This window comes from Protopterus annectens, chromosome 12.part0, assembly GCF_019279795.1.
Source record: "Protopterus annectens isolate FY-2018-M chromosome 12.part0, PAN1.0, whole genome shotgun sequence".
Classification (NCBI taxonomy): domain Eukaryota; kingdom Metazoa; phylum Chordata; order Ceratodontiformes; family Protopteridae; genus Protopterus; species Protopterus annectens.
The window spans coordinates 407441724-407465411 of record NC_056746.1 but is presented as its reverse complement, the minus strand read 5'-3'; the positions used below and the strand labels follow the sequence as shown (position 1 = coordinate 407465411).

Genomic DNA, 23688 nt, shown 5'->3' with positions numbered 1-23688 from the left:
GGTGACTGTTTCAAAGAAATCAACCAGGTTTAAGAGGCAGGATCTGCCCTTAACAAAGCCGAACTGGGTAGGATCCAGCGTCTGTAGGTCCCCAATATCTTTATTTATGAGGTTCATGATGATCCTTTCCATAGCTTTGCAGACCAAGCTAGTCAGGCTTATGGGGCGATAGTTTCCAGGATCCGTTGAGGCACCACCTTTATGGAGAGGGACCACTGTTGCTGTACGCCACTCTTTGGGCACATATCCTGTAGTAAGGCTGAGATTGAACAGTAGTTTTATATTTGGGTTTAGCTCTTCTTGGAGTTCATGTAGGACGCAGCCCGGGACACCGTCTGGTCCCATTGATGCTGTGTTTTTTGCTTTGGAGAGGGCGGCTCTTACCTGAACATCTGAGATGTCAGGGGGGCAGTACTCTGCTGGGATAGATATTTGCCCTTTTGGTGGGGAGGGAGAAGTTTGCGCTGAACCTGTCAGCTAGGATGTTGGCAACGTCTGTGGGTTCATGGTATTTTTTGTCATTATGGACTAATTCTGAGCATATCTGGGAATTACCACCCTGGTTCCTAACATAACTAAAGAAAGCCTTGTGATTATCCTTAGTGTCCTGTGCAATTTTTCTCTCGAAGCTGGCCTTAGACAATTTTATGAGTGCCCGTAGTTTTTTGCTAATACTGATCAGTGATGCCTTCCCTTTTTGGGATTTTGCTCTATCATTTAATAGCTTCCTCCTTCTATTGTATAGTTTGTTTATGGCTGGGGTCCACCAGACAGGACGTCTGCCTTTGGAGCATTGGGTCTTGGTTTTATTTGGGATTGCATGATCCATGCATTCCTGAAGGTGTTCATAGAATGCGTTTATAAAGGATTCTGCGGTCTGGGCGTATTTTCCACAGGCCGAGGGCTTTGAAGGATTCCACCTCGGTTTTGAGGAGTGTGAAATTTGCTTTAGAGAAGTTTTCACTGTGGTTTTCTGGGCAGGGGTGGGGTCGGGATGTGAATATCCAGTGAGATTAGTTTATGGTCTGATCTTACCAGTGAGGGATACACTTCTGGTCTGGAGCATAGAGTCCCCATGTTGGTGATGATCAGGTCCAGTATGTTTTCTCCTCTTGTGGGAGTGGTAACAAGTTGTTCCATAGCATTTGAGTTTATAAATTCTAGGAACCTTTGGGCTAGGGTGTTGGAGCTAGAGTAATGCTCCCAGTCTGTGTTTGGGTAGTTGAAGTCGCCCAATATAATGGTGTTTGGAGAGACCTTCATATTTTCCAGTGTTCTCAGGAAGGCTGAGTGGGGTTCCTGGGTTTGGGAGGGTGGTCTGTAGCAGGCTATAAACTAGAAGGCAGTTTTACCCACTGTTAGTTGCACATGGATAGTCTCTGATGCTTCGTGCTTTGCCACCAACCTGGAGGTGTGGGTATCTTTGATGAATATCGATACTCCCCCTCCTTTTGTGGTTCGGTCCAAGTTTTGGGGCCGAAAAGCATGGTATGAGGTATAACCTGGTAGTGCTGGGGTGCTCTCAGGTTTCTGTTACTGCACAGATATCGATGTTCTCCATGCTAAGGAGAGTTTCGAGTGCGTGCATCTTGAGGTTTAGACTTCTGGCATTGAGTAGCATTACTCTTAATTTCTTATCCCTTGTGATACCTATGGAGGTGGGTTTGTCTTTTGAGCCTTGCCTAAAAAAGGCACTATGGGGGTAGCAAGAGCCTTTGCCAATATCCGAAAGCCCAGGGGTGACAGGTGCAAGCCGTCCCTAGCGAAGCATCATGGCTTGTCGAGCATATCATCCCAAGCTGACAGGCATTGGATCCCTTTTGAATGACACCAGTACTTAAGCCAATTGTTGAAATTGATCATCTTGTCTTCATATTGTGGCATCATTCTTGGTGAGGGTAAGATGCTACTCAAGGTCAGGGTCATACCGGCCTGGGCTACATGCTCAGAGAGCTCCTTTATGTCTCTTTTCATGTAGTCCAGGGAGGTACATCTCAGGTCATTCACACCAGCATGGACAATGACTGAGTCATATTTTTACTTGCCTTGGAGTGACCTGAGTGCTTGTGTTATGTGACGGATCCTAGCACCCGACAGGCTGCTCACCGTGACCCTCTCCTTGTTCAGCCTGGTGAGCGGAACGTCATAACATCAATATACATATATAAATTCTACCCTTACGGAATTATTTAAAGTACTATCTGCTTTAATTTAATAACAGGTAAAACGTTCACAGAGGGACTGCTCACTGTGAACTCCAATTCACCTTAACATACTCTGCTGTTTATCTATATCTATACCAGTGCACATCTACCAGGCCCATCAGTCACTTAACCACCATAAACTCAACACTTTCTACTCTTCTTCTCCTCTGTTACCCACTCACCTCTTTTACTTTTAACTTTTGTGGTAGTTATCCCCTTGTGGTTTTTGTGTAATTCTTTCTGGTTTACTAATACCTTGCCCTAAATATACTGGTCCAGCTTTCCCATCTTTCACTAATATTACTCAACATATTTTCTTGTTGATGACACCTCTCTGTCTCTCTCTCTCTCTCTCACCTATTTATGTGTACTTTGTTAAAATTGTCCAATATTCAGTTTAATACTTTATACATTGTAAATATTGCATATGTGCTTCCACTCTTATACTTTGTCCTACTGCAAATTCAACCAAAAAGCAGTGCTTTCAGTGCTATAAGGTACTTAGTATAATTCAGTATCTAATATACTTGTATGCCAAATTTAGAATTTTGTAATGTATCACCAAATTATGATTCTTGGTATTGGATCATTTTATGATTCCTATTAGACACTACTTGAATAATTTCTGGTATATTATGATTCTGGAATCTTTTGAATTAGGTCCAGTCAGAAATCTAATCCAGCATCCTGGCTCTCAAAATGTACTAAACTGCTCATGAAAGAGAGAGAGAGAGACATTGCAGGGAAAAATGGAATCAAGTTAAAACCTTAGCTGCCCATCAATACTATAAGCATCTCAGAAACGCCACTAAAACTAATCTCAAAACTGATAAAGAAACTAATATATTAACATACAGGCAGATAATTATAACAACTCCAAAGCTTTCTGGACCACAATCAACCAGCTACTAAAACCTGGTGCACCATCTCAGCCTAAACCTACTTCTTAATCTAACCAAACTGACACCACAGTCAGTGAATTCAATACCCACTTCATTCATGTAGTAATTTCTCTTATTATACCCACAGCTCAGACAGATACAGATACCCACTCCCTTGTTGGATCCCAAAACACATTCAACCCACTTTCAACTTCTACAATCAGAAAACTATTACTAACCTTAAAACTTACCACAATTGCCCCTCAGAGCATACCATCTGAGTACATACAAATTGCTGCTGATGCTCTAGCTTTTTCTGACTCTAGCCTAATCAATCACTGTCTCACTGATCGCTATATCCCCACACTATGGAAAAGGTGCTACATTCTCCCTCTCTATAAAGAAGGAAACAAAATGAACTTTCAAACTTCCGGCCTATAGACATGCTATCTCCTTTCTCAGAAATTCTGGAAATATGCATCCAGTCTCAATTTATTAGCTTTCCCACTGATAACTGCCTCCTTTCCCCTACACAGCAGGATTTCAATCCTTTCCATATTATATGTACAGCTCTTCTTAATTTTATAACTTCTGTCAACCAATATCGAAACACGAGGAACTTAGTCTCAGCACTTTTCCTAGATTTATCCAAAGCTTTTGACATGGAATCCTACCAGAAAATGTTTCAAACACTGAAATGCCCGGGAATACATTTATTTATTTATTTACTTACTATTTGTTCACTGGGCAAGAGGACTAGTGATCATTTTCAATCATGACACAAGGTCAAAGAGCAGTAAATACATCACAGTCTTTCAATCAACAATATTATATGCAAAATGAGTACATAACATATTAAGAACATAGTAAGACTGAGTGCAAATAGAGTAACATTAAAAGATCTAGTCAGAGTGCATTGAGAAAAAACATATATGTACAAAATGCAAACCAAGGCATGTATAAAATACTGTCCAGTCTTACATAGAACACAAACTCCTATATACCTGTGAAATATTTGTGTATAAAATACAGTCCAGTCTTACATATAACACATAAACTTCTATATACATGTGAAATATCTGGGTGAAAAACACAGCCCAGTCTTACATATAAAACATAAACTCCTATATACATGTAAAATATTTGTTTAAAAAATACAGTCCAATCTTACATAGAAGTTAACACATAAACTTCTATATACAAGTGAAATATTTGTGTATAAGATGTCACATTAAGAGGCTGAGTAAATTCTACTAACTGTATTTTATTACTCATGTTATGGGATGCTTCCTAAACATTGTCATAGCAGTAGTTGCAGACAGACTCAGTAAACAGATGCACGAAATTTCACTATCTTGGTTGTCTAACTACCTCACAAATAGACACCAAGTAATAAAATGGCAAAATGACAACTGCCCTTTCCTTCCCGTTACAGTGGGTGCCCCTCAAGAATCCATTTTAGGTCCCTTACATTCAATATATTCATTAAACATCCAGCATATGTTTGATTCAACACTAATGTGCTCTGCTAAAAGCATAGATAAATTTGACCCGAGTCCTGGCTAAATGATACATAGCTGCATTTTAACCCTAAAAAAACAAAACTGATCTTATTTGCCACAAAGCACTCAACTGACTACAAAAATAATTAAAAAAATCACTTCCTCTAAAAACACCAAGAAAAAACTAGTAAGTCAAACTAAGCTTCTCTGAGTTACTGTTGATAAAGGTTTAAAATGTGATCATTGCTTAAAATAAGCAGTAAAAAAAAACATCCACTAAAAGCTAGGTGCACTCTTAAAATAAAACAATACGTCACACATAATGCCAGAAAAAGTATTACTCACTCCTTCCTCATCCCAACACTATGCTGCTCCCATCTTGATTAACCTGCAGTCCATTCAATGCTCACTTTCAGACCAGTAATACAATAAGGACACATTTGCTGCCAGTCACCATTATAGGACACATCACTGTTAAGCACTAAAAAAAATATTTAATGGTTAGAGCTAAGGCATTACTTCACACTTTTTCAACTAGCCACCTTCCACAATCTCATCCATTATCCAGACAATTGCCATAGTCTGAGAAATATTCTTCAGTTTTGCAATTCAAGTAGACATTTTTAAGATCCACTGATGAAATGTTATTAAATGTTACAAATGCACACAACTCAAGTGGTAATTCTTTGTACTTCTTTTTCCTTGCTAAAACATGGAACTTTAAGAAATCCAATAAACACCAACTCCTTTAAACCCCAAACAAGAGAATACTCTACAGATGCCTGACTCTGTACATGCACAGCTCCTGGATGATAAGCAAACTGCCCCATACTTTAACCTTTCCCTCCAAGCATTAAACTCTGCATTACGGACTAAAATCTCCTTCTCCAATACCTCTTCCTCGTCTGGCCTTTTTCTAACGTAAAACATTCATATTTCACCTCTTAATCCCATTTGTCTGTTGCTGCTTCTCTCCCTCCATCTGCACATTGTCAGGTTACTCGGCCTTCTACTAAGTTTATTTCCCAATATTTCTATATAGCATTTTCCACAACATTAATTAATGACACTTTATTATGCAATTCTAATCTGCCACTTACATTTTTATGTTTGATGAATACATTTATACCTCTGTATACTATCTTTTTATGTAGTTTAGTAATTTTTCTTAAGCTTTTCTCCCCAGACCTCCACTGAAAAGAGGTAGCTTTCTGCCCAGTTGGACTATCCCAGTAATCAAATGTAATAAATAAATTGTTCTACTGCTCACAAATGACTGGATTTATTCTGGAGCATTTATTTCGGGTGTTCACCAGTTTGCACATGAATAATCCCACACAACAAAATAAACATAATAAAAGGTCTACATATACTTCACACCTCATGAAAAATAGTCCATAAGATAAAAATGACAGGTACACATAAACCATGTACAATAACAGAAGCTTCACGTGGAATTTGACAGATGTAAGAAAGCACCCTCAGAACTGGCATGGCAAAGAAGAAAAAGAATAACGTAAAGATTTATTTGAGAAAAGTATGAAACCACGCAGCCTTGAGGCTATAATACAGACTTTGCTTATTTCCAACATATAGTACTATGTAGCATGAACTTAAGACGAGACTGCTAGGTATAGAAAACTTGTGGTGTATTATTAGCGAGCTGTAAGAGTACATCAGTTAGTTCCATGAAGATGTAGATTATACAGCTTGTGCCAAATCTGGGTCTCATTCGCAGATTTGCTCAAGAATTGCCTTAAAATGTTATGAGCAGTAACATAGCAACGGTGAGACAAAGGGGGCAAAGCATGAGAAGGAGCGATCCAAGAGTTCCTGCAACTTTTTTTACAAACCAAAATGCCAGAACAGAAAGACAGTTCAGCCTTTTCTTTTCTTTTTTTTCTCTTCAGCCAAAAAATGTGTGTGTGTGGGGGGGGGGGGGGGGTTTGACTGATGCAGAAGCAGATGTACTACTTGGTTTTCTCCAAACAACTGAAGTCCTTTTTTTTCTTTTCTTTTTTTTTTTTTGCCTTTCACTCGAAGAGCCTTGAGTACAGATTGGTTGCCCTAAACTTTGATTCATCAATCAACTTTCTACAGTATGCCAAAGTCCTTTGCTGGATTGGCTTCTGTACTGTAGGAAGCCAATCAGCTTTATTCAGTGAGCCAAAGTCCTTTTTTTTGCTCTTCACTTGATGAGCTGAGGCGGTGGCGTGCAATTCCAAGAACACTTGATGAGCTAGCTATGACTGACTACGAAGGAAAACAAAAGACTAGTGCAACAAGTGACAGATACTCCAACATTTCAAGCTATTACCTTATAACTTCTGTAACTCAGTATCTACCTGCAAAGCACAGAAGTGGTTATATGAGATATTATGCTGTAAACCAAATAAAATGCACTCCACTTGGCATTGGCATCCACCAAGAAACACCTGATGTGGGAAGCAATAAAGTGCAAGAAAAGTCAGACAGGATTTAGGGACAGATTCCAAGTCTGCCTTGATTCCGAAAGACCTGCTGTCACTGTAAGTGGCTTACTTTAGTGTAAAGCCTGTATATGAAATCGGCTTACTACTGAGACCAGATTCCAAAACATCTGCTCTCAGAGTAAGTAGTCATTTACACTGAGAGCAAGTCTTTTAGAATCAGGGCCTTAACCTAATTTATTAAAACTTTAAGTGCTTTTGTCTCCTTAAATTAAACAGGGCTTCATCAGAACTAAGCAAATAACCATACCTTCCTATTAAAATACATCTATTGGCCACTTAAATAAAAAAGTAATTGCTCATTTGCATATTTAAGAAAACATAACCACACACATCCAAAATGTAATCAGAAATGTGATAAAAAACACACAACTAACAGTGTAAAAGTATATATCAGGTACTATGAAAAATAGTTTTATAGCAAGAGAAAAATATTTTACAAAATACAAGTCCCTATCAAAGAATTAACTTTTTATATATGCAAACAACCCTTTTAAAATAGCTTTTACTAAAACCCTTCAAATCAATTACAAAATTGTCATATAAATACAAAAACGTAATGGCCTGTACATCTTGCAGCTTAAACATTTTATAGTTTAGAAGTGAGGGATTTTAATACACTGTAAAAAAATGACACCAATGAGGAAGATGCATTTTTGTAGGAGAGGCAAGAAATTAATCACTTTGTTTGAGGAGCTTATCTGATTTCTCTTGGACTTTATTAGATCCAACATCTGATGTTTCTTGGCAGATGCCAAGTGGAGTGCATTTTATTTGCTTATTTTTTTTGTTTGTTTTTTGCTGTTCCTTAGACATTATACCACACTTTATCTACTAAAGTTTTAAAAAATTCTACTTAGGAATGAGGTATTTTACTCTACACAGATTTTACTTCTTTTCTTTATGTTCAGCTACTTTCTAAACCTTCCTCATAAAACGTTTTCATAGCAGACAGCCATGCTACAAACAATTCGGGCTTCCTGACGCATTTCCAGGATTGTCATTTCCACTGTTGTGTATGCCTTTCGCTTGCAGGTTGTCAAAATGACTCAATATTCTTCAATTCAGCTACTGTTCCTGTGTTATTGGGCACAAACTTCATAATGAAGGAAAGGTTCCCCGGGCAGTTTCACAGTTCAGATAAAAGCAGCAGGTATGCACCTTAAGGTAGTCACTTTATGACAGCACATTCTGCAATAGCTATGTGCATGTTTCAATGAACTACAATGACAGCTCCATGAAAGTGCCTTGAGGCAGTGGAGAATGTTTTAAAGGCAGGGCATGATGGCAGCCACCAAATTTGGAGTGGACTGCTTAATGCTCATGTTTCTAGGCAAAGCTTTAGAAATAGGCAAGTAAATACATTACTCATCTATGGGGAGATTCTCTTTCTTTTGGGTAGGTTCATCATGTGGTGTATTAAGGTGTGTCCAGAGGTACCACTGATGAGGTCACTGATGATATTACAATATGCTTCCATTGTCCAAAGACTGGTCTTGCAAGTATCACGCTATGCATTAGCATCCTGACAGTTACCCATGAAAGTCATACTAACCTAACTAGGTGTACTCTGAATGTGGCACAAGAAAATGAAGTCTAAACATAGTATGCTGCCTTACCATGTTTGGTTCACAGGTTCATTTGATGCATGTGCACCTTCTGTGCACAGTACGTATGTCCTTTTTGAGTCCGTATGAGTTTTCACAGTGTCTGTTTTTTCTCGCAAACTAAAAAATGTGCCATAGATTAGATAAGTCAGAAATATTTTGAACAGCCCATTGGTGTGACACATGTTGTGTGTGTGTGTGTGTGTGTGTGTGTGTGTGTGTGTGTGTGTGTGTGTGTGTGTGTGTGTGTGTGTGTGTGTGTGTGTGTCCTGCTGTGGGCTGGCAACCTGTCCAAGATGATTTTTTTCTGCCTTGTACCCGCTGTCTGCATGGATATAACAATGAACTGAATTAAGTAGAAATCAGAGAATTAATCAAATGTATCATAAGCTAAAAATCAGAGAATGAGGATTGTTTGAATCTAGCTGGTCAGTATAATGACAGGCTTATGCAATCATGCCAGGAGTGCATATAAGCCATGATTATTTTTTCCACACATATTTAAAAATGTTACTCTTTCTGTTTATACATGCATCTCACTGTGATCAACAGCAGTGGGTTATAGAACAGAATGATGTGCACACTGTAGACCTCACTACATGTCAGATGAGGCTGTGACAGTAAGACTACTACAGCTGTTAGTCACATGTCTCACAGTAAACGAAAGTGATAATGTTTCATGGTTAACACTGTAAAAGAAAGTGGTGGGAGAAGGTTTTTATTTATTTCTATAATGTCAGTGACCATGCATGTATGTAAGCATGTGTGTGTGTGTGTGTGTGTGTGTGTGTGTGTGTGTGTGTGTGTGTGTGTGTGTGTGTGTGTGTGTGTGTGTGTGTGTGTGTGTGTGTGTGTGTGTGTGTGTGTGTGTGTGTGTGTGTGTGTGTGTGTGTGTGTGTGTGTGTGTGTGTGTGTGTGTGTGTGTGTGTGTGTGTGTGTGTGTGTGTGTGTGTGTGTGTGTGCGTGTGTGTGTGTGTGTGTGTGTGTGTGTGTGTGTGTGTGTGTGTGTGTGTGTGTGTGTGTTGAAGGGGTTGTCTGAGCATAGAATGTCTAAAATCTATTCGTATCAGGGAAGATATTCAAACTGAGTACAGCTAACCTTCCAGGATGTATTCATGAGTATGTATCTCCTAACAAGGTAGAGCTGGTTGTTTAACCGAGAATGTTTTTTTTTTCTTCTATGAAAAGCATCAGCTGGGCAGAACTGCTTGATAAACAGTCTTCAAAACTAGAAAGTGGGAGTGAAGGACAGCCTTAGAAAGAGACATGAAAGCATAAACATTTGCTACAAATGAAATGCACCTTTTAAGGAAAATTACAGAATCACAGTAATTAGTATGGTGTGTATGTATTCCCTAACTTATTAGGTAAGGAATACTTGAACATGAAAAAGGTTACTGATGTATTTTCCCAGATAATGTAAATGACATACTGAGATAAAACTGTCTGGCAGCAAGGCAAGTCAGTTTGGGTTTAAAAAAATACATATATCTCTATCACTGAAAGGTACCAGATGAAGGTTAACTATTAAAAAATGCATTTATAGTGATGAATTATGAACAGTGGTACTAAACAGCATTCATCTGTTCAGTCAGCAGGAACGGGCTGGCAATAAAGAGGATTTACTTTAACTATGGAGGCTGGCAATGCCCCAGTGTCAAAAAATGAATATGAAGGCAATTTCCCACTGGGGTTTCCAGTTGTCATTTATACCATCTCTGCCATGTATGCTGCAGATGTCAGCAGATAATATGATTACAAGCTGTTAAGTGAAAATCTGCACTAGAAAACATGGGGGAGGGATCATACAGCAGAATCTTCCAGTTTAGCTGGTCGATTTTCCTTTCCAGAAATAAAAATTACTTATTTAATACTTAGTGACAATAAATAGTATAGGAACTCAATAGATACCCGATGCATAGCAGAAAAAATATTGTATATGTACTAACATGATATATTCATTGAGATACAAAATCCTGCTTTCCACAGCAAACTTCATGTACTCTGGTTGATTAAATTGTTCAGCCTCAGACACAGTACAAACAGAAGTTGTAGGAGTCAAAGTTGAGACTGCAGGATGTAGATAAATTTATGTTTTATCCCTCTGATGCACCACCGTATACCACAAGACATAATTCTTGCTAAAGTAACATAGCTACTGCTTCAGAATTATGCTTGCATCTTAGTCATTTCCAAGATCCAGTTAGAAGCATTCAGTTCGGCTGCTGTTAGAGTACTCCAGTAACCAGCAATTGTAGCTGATACATGTCACACACTGGCACACTGGGCTCTGTAAAGTACTGTGGTTTATTACTTCTACCACCTTCATTTGGGGATGGCTTACCACACTGCCCAGTGTGGCGGAACATTACTTAACCCTCCCAACCAGCCCCAAAGGGTTCATCACAGCATTAAAATTTAATCTTTCAAAAAGAGACAATGGCATCTAATAGAAAATCAGGGATGAAAGCTTATTAAAATAGTTGGCCTGGTAGATCTGCAGTAAAGTTCTGGACTAAGAAACCAAAAGTTGGAAGTTTGAATCTTGCTTGAGCCAGTGGTCATGGTGTAGTCAGACAAATTTTGAGTGAGAGGTTGGTATAATGGTTAAGGTGTCTACTTTATACACACACACACACACACATATATATATATATATATATATATATAAGGTCTATATTAAATCAGCAAACACTTAAAAAAGCGAACGCTGATTTATCGACCCCATGTAAGTGAAAGCTTACAATCCCGAACACTTAGAACAGCGATTTTTTTTTCCCAGGGAGAAAAATCGCTGTTCCAAAAAAGAAAAAAAAACTTTAAAACATTATATAAAGTGTTGGGCTTTGCCCCCCACACCCCACTACTTAAATATACCAACTCCGAGATCGCACTACAGTGATAAAAATGGCAAAATAACGAAGGCGGCCAAACAATTTCTTTCCCAGGGAAAGAATTCGCTTATATGCCGTTTCAGTATTTTGCCGTTTCGTGCTTTCAAGTTCAGTCAAGACGCATTCGAAAGAATGCATCTTCAATCATATAATAGGGAACCTATATATATATATATATATATATATATATATATATATACACACATATATACTGCCTTTTGAATTGTCATGTTGCTAGACACTGATATATTTTGCTAGTCCTACACAGAAAAAAATGCTTTTCATCCACATAAACTCATTCCACTGGTATCACTGAATGAATGCAAATAACTCTACAGAATAAATACAAGTGTATGTCTTCTGTAAACAGATACAAACCATTATTCTTCCCAAGTTAAAACATTTACAATGATATTTAAAGCCTTCTTGGGTACACTTTTTTTTATTCTCTTGAAAGATTAACACATTTGATATGCCTGTCAAATGAGCACATCTCTGTACTACAAACGGATCCGCCTGAATCCTTTTAGCTTCCATTTCCATCAATAAGCTGTCCAGAAGCATCTTCTGTACTGCCATGAATCAATAGCCTTCTTTGGTTTATTCCACCATACCCCTTAATGTGCAGTGGTACACTAACACAGCTCCTGGTCTCAGGGTTCTTGGATTATTCATTATAATCTTCAGCTGACAACATGTAAAAGCACCGCAGATTACATTTTATAGCAAAACAAAAGTATTTTTCCCACAGGAAAGCAACATTCTTGTTTTTCATTGATGCTAACTAAATCTATAATATTAATTAATTATATCAAAAACACACCAGTCAACATCTTCATAAGTAACTTTTTATTGTATATCTGCATCTCAGTATCAAACATTAGTAAATAAAAAGATATGAATCTTTCAAACTTGACACATTATCAAACCAAAATGTATTAATTAAATTACTGCAGCTTAAATTCAGTGAATATTTTCTTATTATTAAATTGATATCTGGTAAGTAAATTAGAGGACCTAGAAAAGCAGTACCTAGTTAAATAATTGGAAAGTTGAACATTTATTTTATTTATTTAATGACATTTGTTTACAGGGAAAGTCCACTGAGCTAAGCAAGCCCATTTTCAGTGGAGGCCCGAGGTGAAAACCTCCAATGTGAAAAATAAAATGAAATAAAATAATACATTAAGTTACAAAAATGTATAAAAATGACATAGCAAGAGAATGAGTAAGTAAAGTCATGTATAAGCAGCGATGTTAAATAAAATGATAATATAAAGGCACGATAATGACATGAAAATAACTGTGTCTTTCGACTTTTCCCGGTTAGGGGTCGCCACAGCGGAACTCCGGTCCGCTAATGATTGGTAGTTGATTTTTACGTGCCGAGTTACCAGCCCTGATGCACAACCTTCACGCCCATTCATGCATGTCTCCACAGAAGAAGACGCTCTAGCTGAGAATCGAACAGGACAGCGTCTTACTATGATACAGAACATATTTCAGTGGATTCTGGGAAAAATGCATAAGGTATAAGCTAGTGGTATTAAAAGGGTTAATTGAAGAAGGCAATGGTAGAAGCGCTACATATCGCAGCTTTTATTTTAGGGACTATACATAAAAGCTGTTTCTAGATTAAAGCGAGTAGATCAGTCACTGTGGGAGCTGGGTAACACCTCCCCATGACAAGCAGCAGGCAAAGAGCAGTTTGGCAGGAAGGGGACATTATTTTCAAGTATCTCCCTGGGAACCATCTTCTGTAAAAAAAATATTACTACATTCAATAACATTAAAAATAACTGAAAAAATTCATCAACCACTAGAAAATGACTAAACAAGAAGAGGAATACCCACTTCCATAATGGATAATGCAGCTGTAGAGGGTAATGAATGATTCAGGTATATTTCTACACCAAAACACAGAATATAACTCACACATTTTCCTCCAATTCTTCCATGACTGAAACAATGCCTGCTTTTCTGCATTAGTTTGTGCATGCAATCTGACCTTAACCACCACTCTAGGGAATTTCCTAGTTGAAAGGAAAAGGGGCTTTAAGGGCAAACTCAGCACCTATTTGTCCAGGGCCAGTGCTAACAGCACAGTGTTGAGCTCCTGGCTTCTAGTCCCAAATAAGAGTTAGTATTTCACAGTCATATTTTCCTAAAATACATAAAAAACATACAGAGAGAAAGAAAGGAGCAAACCAGGTGGTATTTTTTTACAATAAACTGTTTCTAAAATTGTTTAAATACCTAAAAAATCCAATAGTATATAATCTTTCAAAAAAAAAAAAAACAGCAGTTACAGGAAGATCTAAAAATACAGGTAGAGAATTTGAAAATAAGAGAAAGTATTTTTCAGAGAAAAGATGATGAATGAAGGGAAAAGCCTTCATTTGGAGGTAGGAGGATCAACATTTACGAATAAGCTCAGAAATGAATAGGGCAGACAAAGGCCAATTCTTATGAGGGGGTAATGCAAGAGCTGTACGTAACCTGACATGTAGGAAGACTGGTTGACAACTACACCATGATGTAGTATTCTGACTTGAAAGCCTACAACTCTTTGTTTATTTGTGAGGGGAAAGAATAGATGAGAGTACTGCATGTGCATATAAAACAGATACACTAATATAGTAATAAAGGAAGGGGAACCAAGGATAACAGTTTATGAAACATTTTCAACAGAAAACAAAAGAGGCAATCTGACCTCAGTACTGGCCATCAACTCAGCATTGTGTCCAATTCTAGTACTGTCAGTAGGGGAAAAACAAGCATAGATGGGCAATAGCTTAGCTAAGAGTAGCCAAGATTAACCAAGATTTTAAAATGTAGCAAGGCATGTCATAGTAAATTTGTTTAGAAGCCATATGGAGGAAGGTCAGCATGACATGTGCAAGTACTAAAACTTGTTTAAATGAGGATTTGTTGGTCAGAATCAGACATATGTAGACCACTGTATATTGAACCTAGTCAGCCACTGTAGCTAAATAGCACGTGCAAGATTAGTGCCATTTTGTATAGTCAGTCAGAGTGAGTGTAGGCATGAATGGAGATGCACATGTGAGTGTTTGAAGTAATGATTCAGTCATTTAGCTTACATATATGTTTCAGTTGCAGCTCCTCATGAGTTTATGTATAATAAATGACTTGAAAGAATACCCAGCCTCACTGTCTCATTTGATACACGAGACATGTGACATTGTGCCAGAATGGGATCCGAAGTTGAAGCTACTCCCAAACCATGAGGCATGCAGTTAGAAGTGGAGAAATATACAGGAGCCAACTCACAAACAGGTCAGCAGTTATTTAAAGGTACTTAAAACTAATTTAAATGATTTTTCAGTCACTGAATAAATGGAGAAGAATTCAAAACATTTGAAATAATTACCTAGATAAACAAAATGTCCGAAATTGCAACATACTGATAAAAGTATTCAAAATAATTACAAAACTGTTCAAACTAATTTCCGAGGTGTTAGAATGTACAAAAAGACTAAAACAACCACATTTTTTCATAATGTACTACTTTCTCACATTAACTAAAACTTTTCAAAGTATCCAAAGTTTCTGGAATGTTTGCAGAGTTAAAGAAAAGCCTTTTCAAAGAGACTGTTGTGCATTTGGGCATAATTACAAGTACCTGATCTATGCTTATATTTAAATGAATTTTGTTGTTATGGTAGAGGGGTTTTGCAGACCTGAACTGCTGGTGTTTGATAATAATATTGCTCATGATGGAAAATGGTATCATCATGAAAGGTTCTAAAGTGGTATTTCCGACAGCATTACAACAGGAATATATCAAGATTTTGCATTGTGGTCACCCGGGTACTGATTCAACCAATACAAGGGCAAGAGGCATAGTATTTTGGCCTTCTATGTCAAAAGATATAGAGAAGGAAACTCTAACATGTTCAGTTTGCAACAGAGCTAAATCGCACCAACAAAAAGAACCACTTCAGCTAAACCAGATTCCTGAACTACCATGGTCGATGGTTGCTACTGATATTTTCGAATGGTGAACATTACAAATTGGTTTGAAACTGACTAACTTAACATCCAGCATTGTCATTACGAAATTGAAGAGACATTTTTCTGTTCATGGTAGTTCGCGCAGTCGTTTCTGACAATGGTGCACAGTTTACAAGTCAGCAGTTCAAGAAATTTGCTGAGTATTGGGACTTTGTCCATGTTACTAGTAGTCCTGGGTATCCATAGTGCATGAAGTGTGCAGTTCAAAGTGCAAAGTACTTGTTGGAGAAATCCAAGAGAGATGCTACCAATGTTTATCTTAACCTGCTTAGTCTCAGAAACATTCCTCGGGATAATTTGCTTAGTTCATCTGCTCAGAGTCTGATGTCCAGACAGACCAGAACAACTCTTCCGATCACTAAACAATTATTGATACCAAATGCAAAGAAGAACAGAATGGTCAAGACTCAACTTTAAAAAAAAACATCAGTCACAAAAATTGTACTACAATAAATCCAGCAAACCTCTCAGACCATTAAGAGGAGCAGAAATTGTGAGAATGCAAACATCTAAAGGCTATGACCAAGTGGGAATCATCAAAAATATTTGGGAAGAACAGAGATCTTACATCATACAATGTGAAGGAGTGCATTTCAGAAGGAATCAAAAACACATACTACCAGTCTCCGAACCAGTGACGCAGCAGATCACATGTGCCAATGACTTTACACTTGTTCATATTCCAGACAACACTGTACCTTCAAGTAATCCTGATGTAATCCCTAATGTTCCTGTTGTAAAAGAATCCCCAGAGACTGTCCCTGTTGCTAAACCCAGTCAAAGTTTGTATGTGACCAGATCAGGTAGAATTTCCAGACCCAATCCGAAATACACAGTGACTTGGACTTGAATTTATTTGTTGTTAAATGTTGATGTGATATCTAGCTTGTAAAAATGTCTTGTTCTCCTATTGCATGTCGTACAAACCAAAGAGGGAGGATATAGATCATTGCGTGTATTGAACCTAGTCAGCCAATGTAGCTAGATAGTATGTGATTATAAGTTACTGAGCATGTGCAAGATCAGTGCCATTTTGTATAGTCAGCCAGAGTGAATGCAGGCATGAATGAAGATGCACATGCAAGTGTGTTTAAAGTAATGAGTCAGTCAGTTAGCTTAAGTATATGTTCCAGTTAAAGTTCCTGATGTGTTTATGTATAATAAATGACTTCAACAAATACCCAGCCTCAGTGTCTTATTTGATGCACAAGACATGCAACAGTCTAGACAAATATAAACCGGGACTAGAGGAGAGAGTGAGGGGAAATGTGTAACAGACATGATGGAAGTCTTGCTTTACCAAGTCAGATTGCAATAGCTTAGCAGCAGATGTAGATTATAGGACCTGTGAAAAAACAATCATTACTGCATTCAAGTACATATACAGCAGAATAAGGATACTGGCAGCCATTCCATCTGGCAACATTAAAGCAAGAGCATATAAATGAGGTATACAGCTTAGCAGTATAGGCCAGAGTGACTCGATTTCAACAGTATAAACAGCACAATGATCTAAATGTCAGTACTTGTTCTTAGCAAACGTATTTACTCACAATATACAATTAAGTTGTCTAACCACTACAGGATCATTCCACAAGGAAGGTGGATTAAATGCAATAATCTCATGACACATATACCTCTAATGAATTTAAAATCCATCCTTTAGAAATTGCATTGTAAACCATGGCACACAAAAGTATATAAAGCAATCACAAAAGCCAGATGGCTACCTAATACTGCATCCTGCCCAGTCAACAAAGGTAATTAAATGGACTAACAACTGGTAACACATTTTATACTGCTATAATGTAGCTACAGATATGCATCTACAAGGTTTCAAGTTGAAATACAGGGTGGGGTTTAAAGTAACTATGTGGTTATCTATGCTAGTTTACAATAAGTACCACCACAGAATTTGCCTGCACCAGCAGCACAAAGAGATTAAAGCACCGACTTCAGCCCAGGTGATGCAGGTTCCAGTAGTGGTTCTGGCACTTCAGTGCATAGCCAGGGAGGATGGAAGTCCCAATCTAAGGGTGGTACCACTTAGGATGCATTTACATGGTTGGTTTGCCTGGATCAGACTGGGGAAGCAACCACATGAGTATTCCCAGGGGTGGATGCAGTGTCCTACTAACAGCAGTCCCTTGTGGATGTGATGGACAGAGTGGCATCGAGGCTCACCTCACAACCCACTCACAGACTGTTACTGAGCAGCACAAAGGGTGGGAAAAATAGGGAAAAAACCCTCATCAGTAGTAAGGTGCGCCCCAGATGCCTCAATTTCCTCACTGGCCATAGTTAGTCCAATGAAGGCTAAAAATCAGGTACAGTAAACCCAGTGGACTCAAGTTGTGAGCAATAGCTCCATCACTGGTATGCTGCCCGGTATTTTTTTTCATATGTTATGAAAGGCAAAAGCCTCAGCTGTCTTCACTTTTTAACCACCTAAATATATACATATGTGTGTGTGTGTGTGTGTGTGTGTGTGTGTGTGTGTGTGTGTGTGTGTGTGTCTATATATGCATATATGTACAAATGGATATATATTTGTACAAATGTATACAAGTATGTGTGTGCTTGTATGTGCATATGTATGTAGCATACACTTCATGGATTGTACACATAGTATAAAAATATTTGTTCATTCTACATTGTATCTCCAGTAAGTAGTGTGATATGTTTTTATGGACAGTTTCAAATACAATTGCTACAAAATAATTATTTTATAGAATTTAACTTAATTCATCACAAAATGAGACTCTCACTCTCTCTCTCTCTATATATATACACATACACACACACACACACACACACACACACACACACACACACACACTAACTCTGGGATCGCACAATAAGCGGGGAAGGAAATATTCTCCTATCTGAGGATTGTCAATCTCGCACACCTGTTGACCACCTGTCTATATCAAACAAATAGTGAAGGTCTCCTGGGTGTCAGCATTCTGTTGTTTCAACTCCACATTTTGGAACTCAGCAATCAGATTCCTGATATTTTAAATGTCTACCAATAGTTACCTTTGTGAAAAAGTGTGTTTACCTTTACCAAACCTTCACTGCTAAGCTGGACAGGTTGAACAATATGGAACTATATGCAGGTAGACTAGATGAAACTGTCCCACCCACCAACCAAATATAATGTTAATATGAAGAAAGGAATAATATAAAGAAACAGAAATAATCAAAGCCTTAATTTATCTGCAGAAAAACAAAATCTAATAAGATTTACACTATCGCGCCAGTGCACGCTTCAGAGAATGTTTTATGGCTAAACAGAGCTGAATGGATACCGCAGTATACACTATCTTCCATCTTTGAACAAATCCGTGAAAACCTGAAAGAAAACTGAAGTAAGTTTTTGATTACCTGTCATAGCATGAGGAATGACTGTGATGAGCAGACGCTGATTTCTCATCTTTATTCCTAAATCAGGGTCCTGCATAGCTACAATCACACGTTCCATCTAAAAAGGCAAATAAATTCAATAGTTAGAATGACTTCTGCTCATCTTTTTGCTTGTACACATTCTCCATCAAATTAAAAAAGTACATAATCACTTTGCAGGGCACGTAGCATGAAAAAACAAAGTTTATAGGATGAAAACACACAGGAATGTGTTAAGACTGACCTATGTTAATGCAAGAGCTTTAGTTGACTAAACAAGCACTTCCTTCCGGATGTGTCGGACTCCCTTTCATAACACACAGGTTGGGATACAATGTACAGCTCAGATCAGACAGTGACATCACTGTAACTACAGGACTCACCCTCAGTCTTTGGGCAAGGGAGATTCATTCTATGAGACAAGGAGAACAATCTAAAGCACAATCCATTCTGGAATGCATAATTCACCCTCAGTCTTTGGGCAAGGGAGATTCATTCTATGAGACAAGGAGAACAATCTAAAGCACACGCCATTCTGGAATGCAGGATTTACCCTCAGTCTTTGGGCAAGGGAGATTCCTTCTATGAGACAAGGAGAACAATCTAAAGCACACTCCATTCTGGAATGCAAGATTCACCCTCAGTCTTTGGGCAAGGGAGATTCATTCTATGAGACAAGGAGAACAATCTAAAGCACACGCCATTCTGGAATGTAGGATTCACCCTCAGTCTTTGGGAAGGGAGATTCATTCTATGAGACAAGGAGAACAATCTGAAGCACAATCCATTCTGGAATGCAGGATTCACCCTCAGTCTTTGGGCAAGGGAGATTCATTCTATGAGACAAGGAGAACAATCTGAAGCACAATCCATTCTGGAATGCAGGATTCACCCTCAGTCTTTGGGCAAGGGAGATTCATTCTATGAGACAAGGAGAACAATCTGAAGCACAATCCATTCTGGAATGCAAGATTCACCCTCAGTCTTTGGGCAAGGGAGATTCATTCTATGAGACAAGGAGAACAATCTAAAGCACACTCCATTTTGGAATGCAGGATTCACCCTCAGTGTTTGGGCAAGGGAGATTCATTCTATGAGACAAGGAGAACAATCTAATGCACACTCCATTCTGGAATGCAGGATTCACCCTCAGTCTTTGGGCAAGGGAGATTCCTTCTATGAGACAAGGAGAACAATCTAAAACACACTCCATTCATGAATGCAGGATCCACCCTCAGTCTTTGGGCAAGGGAGATTCATTCTATGAGACAAGGAGAACAATCTAAAGCACACTCCATTTTGGAATGCAGGATTCACCCTCAGTGTTTGGGCAAGGGAGATTCATTCTATGAGACAAGGAGAACAATCTAATGCACACTCCATTCTGGAATGTAGGATTCACCCTCAGTCTTTGGGCAAGGGAGATTCATTCTATGAGACAAGGAGAACAATCTAAAGCACACTCCATTCTGGAATGTAGGATTCACCCTCAGTCTGTGGGCAAGGGAGATTCATTCTATGAGACAAGGAGAACAATCTAAAGCACACTCCATTCTGGAATGCAGGATTCACCCTCAGTCTTTGGGAAGGGAGATTCATTCTATGAGACAAGGAGAACAATCTAAAGCACACCCCATTCTGGAATGCAGGATTCACCCTCAGTCTTTGGGCTAGGGAGATTCATTCTATGAGACAAGGAGAACAATCTAAAGCACACTCCATTCTGGAATGCAGGATTCACCCTCAGTCTTTGGGAAGGGAGATTCATTCTATGAGACAAGGAAAACAATCTAAAGCACACTCCATTCTGGAATGCAGGATTCACCCTCAGTCTTTGGGAAGGGAGATTCATTCTATGAGACAAGGAGAACAATCTAAAGCACACTCCATTCTGGAATGCAGGATTCACCCTCAGTCTTTGGGAAGGGAGATTCATTCTATAAGACAAGGAGAACAATCTAAAGCACACTCCATTCTGGAATGCAGGATTCCCCCGCAGTCTTTGGGCAAGGGAGATTCATTCTATGAGACAAGGAAAACAATCTAAAGCACACTCCATTCTGGAATGTAGGATTCACCCTCAGTCTTTGGGAAGGGAGATTCATTCTATGAGACAAGGAGAACAATCTAAAGCACACTCCATTCTGGAATGCAGGATTCACCCTCAGTCTTTGGGAAGGGAGATTCATTCTATGAGACAAGGAGAACAATCTAAAGCACACTCCATTTTGGAATGCAGGATTCACCCTCAGTCTTTGGGCAAGGGAGATTCATTCTATGAGACAAGGAGAACAATCTAAAGCACACTCCATTCTGGAATGCAGGATTCCCCCGCAGTCTTTGGGCAAGGGAGATTCATTCTATGAGACAAGGAAAACAATCTAAAGCACACTCCATTCTGGAATGCAGGATTCACCCTCAGTCTTTGGGAAGGGAGATTCATTCTATGAGACAAGGAGAACAATCTAAAGCACACTCCATTTTGGAATGCAGGATTCACCCTCAGTGTTTGGGCAAGGGAGATTCATTCTATGAGACAAGGAGAACAATCTAAAGCACACTCCATTCTGGAATGCAGGATTCACCCTCAGTCTTTGGGAAGGGAGATTCATTCTATGAGACAAGGAGAACAATCTAAAGCACACTCCATTTTGGAATGCAGGATTCACCCTCAGTGTTTGGGCAAGGGAGATTCATTCTATGAGACAAGGAGAACATTCTAAAACACACTCCATTCTGGAATGCAGGATCCACCCTCAGTCTTTGGGCAAGGGAGATTCATTCTATGAGACAAGGAGAACAATCTAAAGCACACGCCATTCTGGAATGTAGGATTCACCCTCAGTCTTTGGGAAGGGAGATTCATTCTATGAGACAAGGAGAACAATCTGAAGCACACTCCATTCTGGAATGTAGGATTCACCCTCAGTCTTTGGGCAAGGGAGATTCATTCTATGAGACGAGAACAATCTAAAGCACACTCCATTCTGGAATGCAGGATTCACCCGCAGTCTTTGGGCAAGGGAGATTCATTCTATGAGACGAGAACAATCTAAAGCACACTCCATTCTGGAATGCAGGATTCACCTGCAGTCTTTGGGCAAGGGAGATTCATTCTATGAGACAAGGAGAACAATCTAAAGCACACTCCATTCTGGAATGCAGGATTCACCCTCAGTCTTTGGGCAAGGGAGATTCATTCTATGAGACAAGGAGAACAATCTAAAGCACACTCCATTCTGGAATGTAGGATTCACCCTCAGTCTTTGGGAAGGGAGATTCATTCTATGAGACAAGGAGAACAATCTAAAGCACACTCCATTCTGGAATGTAGGATTCACCCTCAGTCTTTGGGAAGGGAGATTCATTCCATGAGACAAGGAGAACAATCTAAAGCACACTCCATTCTGGAATGCAGGATTCCCCCGCAGTCTTTGGGCAAGGGAGATTCATTCTATGAGACAAGGAAAACAATCTAAAGCACACTCCATTCTGGAATGCAGGATTCACCCTCAGTCTTTGGGAAGGGAGATTCATTCTATGAGACAAGGAGAACAATCTAAAGCACACTCCATTCTGGAATGCAGGATTCACCCTCAGTCTTTGGGAAGGGAGATTCATTCTATGAGACAAGGAGAACAATCTAAAGCACACTCCATTCTGGAATGCAGGATTCACCCTCAGTCTTTGGGCAAGGGAGATTCATTCTATGAGACAAGGAGAACATTCTAAAACACACTCCATTCATGAATGCAGAGCTTCTATGAATAGCTAGGGTGCAACAGTGGCACAGACATTAATTTCGCTGTCTCAAAGAGCTTAGTTCTCTAGTTCATTTCCTGGCTGAGGTGCCTTTGTAGAGAAGTGTGTGTGTTCTCCCTATATCCACATAGGTTTTAGTCAGGAACTTCAAATTCTTCCCAAGCTGAAAAGACATTATGTAGCTGGCCTGGCAATCTTTTAATATGGCAACTGCCAATATCTGCAAGTGTATGTTTGGGTGTGTTTGTCTATTGGTCCACTAGCATCCTATTCAAGATTAGTTTCTCTTTCTGGAGCCCACTTAATGCAGGGAAAGAAAATTAGTGAATTAATTAATTAATTAATTAATTAATTAATTAATTAATATAAAAATAAAAATGACTACACAGCTAAATCAAGCCAGCAATATTTAATAACAGGATTAAGACATACATTGTCATGCACAGAGACATTTTTTCAGGAAAAAATAATCTGTAAATGATATCAAACGTCTACATACAACTTTTCAGAGCAATAATTTAAATAAGTGTTAAAATATTTCAATAACCATTATGTTACCAGAAGGCTTGTCTGCACATGTTCATTAACTCAATAATGTCAACCAGCAGGTCCACTGTTTGCGGCTGCTGGCAAGCTGGACTGCAACTGCCTAGGGCTGAAAAAAAATTAAATGTGTGAAAATATTTTTCAGTTGAATGAAAATAGAAATACAAAAAAAGCACCTCACATTTAGTGTACCTAAATCAGCAGTAAATACTGCAAATCTAATATGATCCAGTTATTGTAGGGAAAAAAAACTGCTGTGTGTGGTCTACTTTTCAAGCACTATCAGACTGAATGCAATAAGGTAAGCCACACAACTAACTATGCAGGCATAATGAATAACATATTGTGCTTAGCACTCTT

At 38.7% G+C, this 23688-nt stretch overlaps 1 protein-coding gene across 3 annotated transcripts in view; it reads right to left on the bottom strand.

The window, feature by feature from the left end:
• Nucleotides 1–23688, bottom strand: part of LOC122816610 (regulator of G-protein signaling 11-like) — a 1281503-nt gene that overhangs the window by 1202753 nt on the left and 55062 nt on the right. For all 3 annotated transcript variants that reach the window (XM_044089514.1, XM_044089516.1, XM_044089517.1), the window contains exon 2: nucleotides 19003–19099. In XM_044089514.1, the coding sequence (XP_043945449.1) occupies nucleotides 19003–19099 (97 nt within the window). The remainder of the gene's footprint in view (nucleotides 1–19002; nucleotides 19100–23688) is intronic.